The 10,992-nt window shown below is 42.8% G+C and overlaps 2 protein-coding genes across 2 annotated transcripts; one reads left to right on the top strand and one right to left on the bottom strand.

Annotated features, from left to right (window-relative positions):
* Position 1: 1 nt before the first annotated feature.
* On the top strand, positions 2-6,291 carry LOC135349489 (protein GDAP2 homolog). The gene is made up of 14 exons (XM_064548014.1): positions 2-290; positions 452-594; positions 823-874; positions 1,143-1,244; positions 1,702-1,790; positions 2,238-2,314; positions 2,878-3,034; positions 3,437-3,519; positions 3,859-3,965; positions 4,354-4,507; positions 4,885-5,024; positions 5,363-5,417; positions 5,486-5,629; positions 6,057-6,291. The coding sequence occupies exons 1-14, from the start codon at positions 118-120 to the stop codon at positions 6,120-6,122; spliced, it is 1,542 nt and encodes a 513-aa protein (XP_064404084.1). The 5' UTR covers positions 2-117; the 3' UTR covers positions 6,123-6,291.
* Positions 6,263-10,585, bottom strand: LOC135349478 (hormonally up-regulated neu tumor-associated kinase homolog A-like). Its single transcript, XM_064547997.1, has 10 exons — positions 10,110-10,585; positions 9,820-9,991; positions 9,418-9,538; positions 8,768-8,823; positions 8,536-8,677; positions 8,314-8,441; positions 8,066-8,256; positions 7,876-7,973; positions 7,647-7,803; positions 6,263-7,459 (listed from the first exon to the last, which is right to left on the bottom strand). The coding sequence occupies exons 1-10, from the start codon at positions 10,425-10,427 to the stop codon at positions 6,416-6,418; spliced, it is 2,427 nt and encodes an 808-aa protein (XP_064404067.1). The 5' UTR covers positions 10,428-10,585; the 3' UTR covers positions 6,263-6,415.
* Positions 10,586-10,992: the final 407 nt, after the last annotated feature.

The raw sequence follows: 10,992 nt of genomic DNA, 5'->3' as shown, positions 1-10,992 counted from the left end.
TACTGTTAATAATGCACGTGAGAGAAGATCTATAAAGATAACTGGACAATAATAGGTGTTTGTGTCTACAATATAATAGCTAGCCGTCTGAGCTAAATAGCATCCTTCTACTCAGCCATGGACCCGCTCGGAGCTCGGCCTAATATAGTGGATGCGGACACCATAGCTCGTTGGAGCAGCTCAGACCCAGAGGGACCACCCCCTAATGTGGATGACTCTCAACTACCTAGCTCACATGTCATATCACCTTTCCCTGTGAGGGAGGACCTCAACACTAAAGTGGCTCTATGGTACAATAGGCACACACACATGTCATGTGTATTAATCTACATTTATGTCATTTAACTACGAGAGTTGATTGTCTAAAAATGCGCTGGTTTGAAACCAGTTTCTCACTTTTGTTTCAACCCCGGCTCTCAAACACCACCCCCACACACACCACACACACCAGGTCAGGTGATATAGCCTCACTACAAGTGGAGGCGGTGGTCAACCCGACTAACGAGGGTCTCACTGACAAGAACCCCATCACTGTTCGACTGTTTGAGATGGCAGGACCGGAACTCAGGGAGGAATGCAAAACACAGATTGGAAGTACGTCTCTCGATCTACTTAGGGAATTTATTACTCAAGTTTCTACAAAATAGTTAGTTACATAATGTTTTTCTTGAACAAAAGGGGAATTTAAAAACATTGTTTGCAAGAGAATTGCCTGAGCAGGCGAACACCAAAGCCTCCAATTTAAAAGTTGTATCCATACAATTTGTCTCGTGTATTCTCGATTTGTGTTGTTTCATAAATTCCCCTCTCTCTCTCTCTCAGCATGTCGTACTGGTGAGGCCAAGATAAGTGCTGCCTACCAGCTACCAGCACGGTGAGTCTGTACCCCTGTAGTAATGCTACCCCCTTAGTTATGTCACGTACCCCTGTAGTAATGCTACCCCCTTAGTTATGTCACGTACCCCTGTAGTAATGCTATCCCCCTTAGTTATGTCATGTACCCCTGTAACAATGCTACCCCCCTTAGTTATGTCACGTACCCCTGTAGTAATGCTACCCCCCTTAGTTATGTCACATACCCCTGTAGTAATGCTACTCCCCTTAGTTATGTCACGTAATAATGCTATCCCCTCCCCCTGCAGTCATGTGATCCACACGGTGGGTCCCCGCTACAACCCACGCTACAGAACAGCCGCTGAGAGTGCCCTCTACAACTGTTACCGTAGCGTCATGCAAATCATGAGGTGAGTTACACTACACATAATAGCAAGAGTGAATAATAGTTATGTGTGTAGTGAGTACTGTATAGCGCGAAATTTTCGAGGCACTTATATTTCGTGGATTGGCCTCTAAAAGCCATTTCGTTGCACAATGTTCGTGAAATGACTGCTTACCGGAAGCCACGCCTTTCAATATTTGCATGATAGCAGGTAATTCTAATTAACGAACAATTTTCGTGGACTTAATTTTCGTGTAGAATTCTAACCCACGAAATCCGCAAAAATTAAGCCCCTCGAAAATTTCGTGCTATACGGTATTTGTATTTCCTCGCTAGTATTGTGTGTGTCTAAATGGGGTAGCTTTTAGCATTTAAATAGTGTAGTAAGTTTGTTCCAATTGAGTGCACACTTCTCAATTACTGTACCTGTAGATGCACTATGCCATTTTTAATTCACCATTTCTCTACCCCCCCTTCCCTAGGAATCGTCACCTGGCAACAGTGGCGTTCAGCATGTACAACAGTAGTAGGCGTGGCTACCCACCCGAGGAGGGAGCACACATCGCCATCAGTGAGTACTAGGTGGAATACCAGGGATAGTAGGAAGTTAACTAGTTTTGACTGTTGACTGGTTGGTAAATTGAATTAATCCTATTGTAGCTTAGAGTGTTCCACGTCAGTGAGTAATAAGAGTACCATATTACTAGAATATGCGGGTGAAAAACCTTTACGAATGAGCCAACTCAGCAGAAAAATTGACCTTTTGCCTATTGTGTTCTGGCAAGGATCGTGTAGTACTAATTTAGGTTTTGCGATTTTATTGTTGCGAATTGATCAACCCTTGCAAAGTTTGCATATTGTTTGATGCTCGTAGTAATACGGTAGTCTATTGCTACAAATATGCCAGGAATAGTAAGACTGATGTTGTATTGAATGCTATTGTTGTACTGCAGCTGTAGAGAGTCAATGCAGTGCAACATGTGCTGTACAACCACTTTCAATGTTGATTAATCTATAGGAACAATCAGACGTTTCTTGGAGCACTTTGGAGATGACATCGATATGGTCATCTTTGTCTCCTCGGACGGGAATGATGTGAGTATGGAGTTAACTCCAACTCCGCATCCTCTCACATACCGTATAGCGCGAAATTTTCGAGGGGCTTAATTTTCGCGGATTTCGTGGGTTGGAATTCTACACGAAAATTAAGTCCACGAAAAGTGTTCGTTAATAAGAATTACCTGCTATCATGCAAATATTTAAAGGCGTGGCTTCCGGTAAGCAGTCATTCCGCAAACATTGTGCAACGAAATGGCTTTTAGAGGCCAATCCACGAAATATAAGTGCCTTGAAAATTTCGCGCTATACGGTAATACATGTACAGCCAGTTTAATAGGCCCCAAAGTCTCATTGCATGTGTTAAGATCTTTGTTAGCAGGCCACCATCTATAATACAGCCAGTGTGTGGCTAAACAGGGGTGGGGGGGGGGGGGAACGAATTGAATATCTTTCAACAGCCATAACTTTAGTGGTCCAATGTTAAACAATTTTCTGAAAGCTTAGAAAGAGACCTTTCAAATGGTATCATCAATATTCTTCATATTGGGAGATAAAAGAGACCTTTCATATAAGTTACCCACCCCCTATCTGTTCTCCAGGCTGTGTACCGTCAAACCTTTCCCCTCTATTTCCCACGATCTGCTGAGGAGGAGAGCTATGCTGCCAAGGCCCTGCCGGCCTCCATTGGGGACGAAATGGGAGAACCCATCATCACAGAGAGACAGATCCGCATCCTCGAAAACCCGACCACTAAAGGTGAGCATTATTCACACTTGTCTTTGAGCAATCCCACCTGATTTGGCCATTTGGGTACATGTATAAGTAAGTATACTATGCAATAGTACATATGCAGGGTGTCATACGGGGGGGGGGGGAGGGGGATATCTCCCCTAGCTCCAATTCCCCCCCCCCCATTTTTTGCATTCAGGTACTAGTTGTATGACTGAGTGTCCTACTATAACAGCTAGCTAGGGTATGGAAATAACAGTTGACCCTTTTTTTAGCAAAATGTTCTGGTTACTTTTCTTATTTCCCCCCTCTACTCTTCAAAATCCTGTATGACACCCTGATATGTGTTGTATCTTCCCCAAAGAATAGTGCCTTCAGTTGATAGAATGCAGTGTTAATATACGTATCATCTGATTATACACGATGTAGGGGCGTCCCCTGAAGATGGCGAGGAGGTGGAGGAAGTGGAGATCTCCAACGACGACACAAACGAGTCAGAGCTCATCTCAGAGGTATCCCAGGGATGGGGTAATGGTTAGAATATTTAAAACCACTATTATTGTGTAAAATTGTACAGGTTTTCCTTGATTTGATTTGATTTGCCAGTGAACAATAATTTACCTGAAAATGATGATTTGTGTGTGCTAGTTTTATTTCCTGTGTCTTACTGTATGTGTACATACATGTACCTTGATTAGGAACTTGTACACAGTGTGTGTGTGTGTGTGTGTGTGTGTGTGTGTGTGTGTGTGTGTGCGTGTGCGTGTGCGTGTGCGCGTGTGTGGTGTGTGCGTGTGCGTGTGCGTGCGCGTGTGGGGTTCATGTGATGATGTCTGTCCTCTCCTCTATAGGTTGGCAGTCACCCTTTCTCTGCAATGTCCTCTGATCATGATCAGGAGCGAAGAGAGCACATCAGCAGGACAAGGCTGCCCTCAGCTGAAGAGGCTAAACTAAGACGGTGGGTGAGAGGGGGTGTGGTCACCACTATGTAGCATCTTTTAATGACCAATCCATAACTGGTGTTCTGGTGATCAGGTCGTGTGTTCAACTCTGAAATTTGTAGCATACCCAAAGTCCTCTATATCCAACTATATGTCGTGTACAACTTATCATAAGTGTATGTTGGTTGGTTTCTGGAAGCATTGCTTACAATACATCATAATTACGTGCAATCATGTATTCACTATGAATAACGAATTATTACATGCATGTCACATGTCATAGTATATGTGGGGGGTGTATTCAAGTTAACTAGCCAAGGGGCCTCTCACATACAGTGAAGAAATTGTCCACATTGGTACCTACCCTCAATGAACTTACTCACTCCCCTTGTGTGTGGTTTGCAGGTATCAGAACTTCCTTCGTGCGTCTAGGACAGAGAACTTCTCAGACCTAGCTGGCCTGGGGGCATTTTACAAGGCAGGCACAGACTACCTGGGCAGACAGGTGGTGGTATTCGTAGGACGGCAGTTCCCCGCCCCTAAAGTGGACCTGGCTAAAGTGAGTACTACTGGAGCTAGTCACTTTAATTATAAAGTGCATCTACATTTTGTGCACAGATGAGCATCAAAAAAATTATTATCATTTCAACTTGCACTTTGTATATCGTATAACTAGAAAATATGGGGTTTGGCGAATTTTACCGAAGATTGCCAAGTTTAAAACCACCAAATTAAGGACACAACGTCATTGCTGTAGTAGCCACGCCTGAGACACTAAATTAAAAACACCGAGTCAGTTCAAATGGCTCATTCGCCAAATTTTCCTGTACTTAAGTGTCAATAAATTGCTTCTCATTTTGTTTATGTGCACACTGTACCAATAATTATGTTAGGGTTACTGTAAATAATCATATTGACACGTCATTTCCTCCTCAGGCAATAGCGTTCTTCCTGCATGTGATGGAGCCAGTGGTGAGCAGAGACTATGTGTTGATCTACTTCCACTCTCTGGTCCTCTCTGAGAACCTCCCTGACTCTAACTTTATTAAAGACATCTACAACCTGGTGGATGACAAGTGAGTCTAGATATTTGTCTCTATAGAGGTCACCCCTGGGTAGACCAACAGTGGCTGTAATAAAGAGGTGGCCTGCTAACACAGGTACAAACACATGCTATGGAGACTTTGGGGCCCATTAACCTGGTTGTATTTTAGAGGATGGCCACAATAGACAGGTTTAACTGTACGTGTACATGTCCTTATATGGTGTTTTTCCAGTCGTGACAATAGACCATTGTGCAGTTGTTGTGATATGTGTGAATGGATATTCATTCCCTGTGTTATGAATACTCTAGGCAAAGGTCAACACCTCTACATATTTGTATTGTTACGCTGTTATCATCATCATGATGCAGGTACAGGGATCATCTGGCAGCCCTCTATATAGTACACCCCAACTGGTGGTTCAAGGTACGCACACGCACGCACGCACACACACACACACACACACACTCCCCACACACACACATATCACACAGATGTCTTGCTGGTGGTTTCTGACGTTCACGGGTTCGGCCGTTAAAGAGAAGATTCAATACCTGACAGGGGTGAGGTATCTCTACGACTCCATCAACCCAGACCAGATAGAAATACCCAACTTCATACTAGAGCACGACATCCAGGTGAGATCATAATCATTAATGCACTTTAGAGCTTTAGTGTTTGCTTAAACAATTTGGAGCTTAACATGTCATGTGATAGAACTTACTTTCAGCTACTCAGAAATATTTATAATTATCATTGAAATTGATTAAGAAGTTATTCTCCACAGCCAAGACTAATAATTATTAATGAGAAAATAATTGTAATTTAACGTAATTAATAGGCCGCATAACTCGTTGGGGGTCATTAAACGCAATTAACGACATTCACTGTATATCAAAGCTGTCCCTAACACGGATAACAATGGCTACCATCTCCCCGGGTTGTTTATACATGTATAACAATGGCTACCATCTTCCCGGGTTGTTTATACACGTTTAACAATGGCTACCATCTTCTCGGGTTGTTTATACATGTATAATAATGACTACCATCTCCTGGGTACAGGTGAACGGCACCAACTACTACACCCCTGCCACAAGACACGGTGATGACCAAAGTGGAGGACTCTAACTAACACCGATTGTGTAACTAACTGTGGACAGTGTGTCTGTGTAATAGTGTACCCGTGTGTTGTGTGATTCGTATAGGATGTGATTTTGTGGTCTTGATTTTATTTGTTGATGTCTGGCTCTTACTGTAACTTCTCGTAATTTGTATACAAAAAATTTGTTTCATTGAATATTAAATTATACAAACAAAGTAATCTAGATGCTCTGAGCAGATAAGGAAAGTGGGTGCTGTGACTGTATAAATAACTGTATAATAAAAGTTAAAAAATTAAGTTTAAATAACAAGAAAACTGTTCAAGTCAGTTTCAACCTTCTCATAAATTTCTCGCAAAGTTCTTTGTATGTCGAGATATCTCCCCCGGAAAACCACTTGAATCGAAGCTGACAATGAGAGCCCTGCTTCTGCACGCTTACACTAAACCGTACACCCTTCCAATTACAACTAAGCATGTTCCCGTTTAATTCCCTCTCACGCATCTTTATGTTCGAAGCCACTCTCTGAATTTCTGTTAGGATTTCGTCGATACTGCAGTCAGAGTTTATGCTGAATGCGTCACCACTGTTCAGTCTGAAACCGTTTTGACGCTTGTGAAGGTGGTCTGTGGTCACGTGACGTCTGCCCCCTCGTGAGGGTAGTGGGGGGTGGAGAGAGGGGAGGTGTGTCCCGTCTTCAGCCTCTGGTGAAGTTGCACTAAACAGTTTCTTGGAGGCAACTGTGAAGTCTCTTGGAAGAGTTTGGGATTTTGCAAGATTTTGGGTTTTTGCAGGGTGGAAAATGATCTCTGGTTCGTCTTCATCATGGAGGTCTTCTAGCCCACTTTGCATCAAGCTGTTTCTTGTCGATGTGGAGGAGGCAATCCGAGATCCTTGACGGGAGGGGTTTTGTGAACCTGGGTTGGAACGCCATGCTGCTTGCACGGACTGGGGAGGGTGTAGCTTGTCCTTGAGGTCCTGTCTCAGTTGGTTGAGTGCATGGCCATGGGAATAGTTTCGGGACATTCCCCTCTTAGGGTAGACGGGGCCGAGTGATTCATTGAGGGAGGTACGGTCCATCTCATGAGGAGGGTCGTACTCCTCAACGCTATCTTGTGAAGAATGCGTCGGGTATTTTGGTTTTCGAGTTGAATGGAAAGGGTAGGAGACTGTCTTTGACCTACTCTCTTGGAATCGTTGCATTTCTTCGTTTAGAAATGCTGGAGGTAGTGACTTTCTTCTAGACTCGGCAAATCCTTTGTTTTGTACAGGTGGTGGAGACTCCGAGTCTTCACTGAGAGGGGTGTGTGAGATGGGGCGATCCATGGATTTGCCTTTTTTATCTCTCAACTGCACATGTGTCGGCTGTAGGGAGTAAATTAACTCATAATTAATTTCTGAATGGAAAAACAGGTAGCTATAATTATAATCCCTACAGCCGTCAAAATACTTTTTTTCTGGGAGTAACTTACATATATAATTAGAGTAAATACTGTAGGTACCAATTAAATTTATATAGCAGCCTAGTGATATTGAATACTGCAACTCTCACCCTAGTGGTGTGCTTCTTGCTAGATTTCATCAGATAAGTGGGAACACTCTTTGCTGACTTAGCGTCATCCTCATCCTCAAAGTAACCTTGGTCTTGTGAGATACGGATTGACTTATTACGGATGCGGGTTTTACGTGCAGGATATCTCTTCTGATACCTGAGAGACAAAATAAGACAATGATGTAGTTGGTTTAGCCAATTCTTACACTGAATTGCAAATGAACTATACCTTCTCAGCCTGGCAGCGAGGAGGAAGTACACACACGCAGCAGTGGTGGCTTTGTTTGACATCAGATCTTCGATAAGCTCTTCATTTGTTAGTCCAACCTGTGTTTAAAGACATAATTATAATAAATGAAAATGCCACACAAAATTATTAATTATTGTATGCACATGCAATAAAGACGTCCTATAATCACCTTAAGTACATGGACCATGTGATCTACAATGTCCATGTTGATATCCTTGGTCGTCAGAGTGTTGGGGAAGGGGGCGGGGCCAAAGGGGAGGGTGTGTTCCTCGTTGATCCATGGGTGGGTCATGATCTCGGGCATCTTAATTCGATGCTCTGGGTTCGCATCAAGCAGTCGATGAAGAAGACTCTTGCAATCTGTAGAGATTTAGTATAATTCGGTTTGAGATACTATACTGAGTGACTAGAACGTACTATTGGAGAGGCTGTCCGGAATTGGGTTCATCTTATTCTCCAGCATCTTGGCATGCAGTGCTGTGATGTTGAAGGGCTCCACAGTGTAGGGTAGGCAACCAGTCAGCATGGCATACATGTTCACTCCTCTGTAATGGTATAGAGGGAGAAGAGGGGTTGACACTTGCAATCTAGTATATAATTATATCATACAAACGAAAAATACACACTGCACAATCTTACATGCTCCAGATGTCTACTTCAGGTCCGTACTGTTTATGGCCCAGTAGTTCAGGAGCTGCATAGGCTGGGGACCCACACTGGGTACTGCAATGGATCATGCCGTTTTCCCCCTGAGTGTACTGCTCATTGCTGAGACCAAAATCTGCAGAAATCCAGCAATTATAATTATGGTGTTCGGCTAAGGTTGTATAGTTCCTACAAGATGAAGGCTGATGCATGAGTGCAAACTTACCAATGATCCTCAAGTCCATATTGCCATCTAAAAGCATGTTCTCAACTTTCAGATCCCTGTATTGGAATAAGAAAGCATACGTTTTAAAATTAAATGCACTCTACACTCTTAGACGACACGGGATGCAATAGCTGGCATAATTATAGAGGCCACACACGGTAATTTGTCTCAAAGGGAAGGGAGTTCAATGTACTATGTCTGGGAGACTTCCACTATATATTCATGCATGGTTGCGAGTCAGCAATCCAAAGTCTAAAATTGAAGGTTCAGAATCTCAGAATCAAGGTTTAGGTCAGTCTAGGTCAGTCTAGGTCAATATATATCACTTCCTTTCTCACAACAAGTCCAATAACAAAATTAATGTGACTTCTATAATGATCATGTAAGTAACAATAAACATTGATTGCAATAGCTATCTCCTGATTTTATGACACGCAATTATGTAACAAAGCCACGGATACAGTGAGTGCACAGCTGCCATTTCCATGACAATTCTAATGGAATCCAGCTCCTCACTGTATTCATATTAATGAATATCAATGAAATCAAAATTCTCTCATCATTAAGCCTTTCCGTCTACATTATGAGAAGGTGCTGATATCTACCCACTCATGCATGCAAACACTGAATACCATTATGCATACAAGTACCTGTGAATGATTCCTGCTCTGTGAAGATGGTCAACTGCTGATATGATCTGTCGCATATACTTTCTCGTCTCTACTTCATCTAGTCGTCCTTTGCTGTAGATGTGCTTCATCAGCTCACCACCTGTTAACATTATAATAATAAAGACTGTCATGTGATAATTATGCCGATTGGGATCTGAAAACTCAAACCGCTTGGACATAATTTATTATAGTATACAATGACTTAAAATGTACTTCTTGGGGCTACAAGTACAGCTGAATTTTAGTTTATCCACTGTGTCAGTACTGTATATATCAATGACTGCGATTATTAGGTGTGAAGTGCTAACCAATAATAATATTATGTAATATGCAATCATGCTTGTTTGAGCTCATGCAGCTAGCTAAGTGTTAGTAGCTCACCTGAGCAGAGCTCTGAGACAAGATAGTAGCTGGTGTCCGTCTCAATGACCTCCAACAGATGGAGAATGTTGACGTGACGTACCATCTGGAGGAGCTTAGCCTCTCGACGAAAGTTCTTGGCAACGTACGGGTCTTGCTGTGCTTTCTTCTTGTCAATGACTTTCAATGCAACCTGCAAGAGAGAGATAATTGTTAGCTATACCACATCTCAATGTCTGCAATTGAAGATCCTTGAGTGCAATGGTGCAAATGAGCCCCACCCCCTAGGCTTAGCTGAAAGGTCAACTCACTTTCTCTCCAACCTGAATATGGAAGGCTTCTTTGACTTTTGCAAACGAGCCTTCCCCTAAGTTGGTCCCAACCAAGTAGCTGTTGACTCTCTTAGTGTGCACATAGCCACGGATATGATCAGCGGGTATCGAAGCAACGGCAGGAGGTAGCCTTGAGCTCGTCGTGGGTACAGCTGCACTTGACTCAGAGAAGCTTTTCTCGTGGCGTGGCACTCTTAGCGAGCCAACTGGAACGTTAATAGATTCTCCTAGGCTCATATGTACACCAGGTATTCTCTCAGGGGTGTAGCCTCTCCCTGCATGAGCTCGTCCAGCCATGGTCTATGTTTGCAGGTCTATAGTAATATAGATCAAGATTTAGATCTATGTAGATCTATGCAACTATAATTCTCTACTTTATGCTCTTCTTGCATTCTAGCTGGCCATATTTATTTAGTTACTTCCAGACATCTAGCGTATTGTCTAGTGTTGTTCAGCCCCTCCCTCCCAAGAGTTTGCAAAGAAATTCATAAACCCATGAATAAGAAATAACAACGTGATATGCATGTGAAATAAACAATAGCTAGCTTCTGCTAGCTATGCATATTAACCATCTATAACCTTTCAAGTCATTGCTAGTGCATTTTTCCTCCCAATCCTTAGTAAGAAACCATGCACCTCCTTTTTTGGCTGTCAATTTCTTGCTTCCACTACTTTTAGCTCCACCATCGTGCCAAATGTAGTATGAGCCTTTCTTCGTAGGTTTACATGCTTTAGTACGACAGGCCTGTGCTTGAGGTAAGAGAGTAACCTTGAGTCCATTGTCGGCACACACACCTTCCCCTGGAGATGATGAATTGTCGTCAATGGGATTCCAATGAATTCCAAGCCTTTTTAAACCATA

This window comes from Halichondria panicea, chromosome 16 (assembly GCF_963675165.1).
Source record: "Halichondria panicea chromosome 16, odHalPani1.1, whole genome shotgun sequence".
NCBI lineage: Eukaryota > Metazoa > Porifera > Demospongiae > Suberitida > Halichondriidae > Halichondria > Halichondria panicea.
This window is presented reverse-complemented; position numbering and strand designations above follow the sequence as displayed.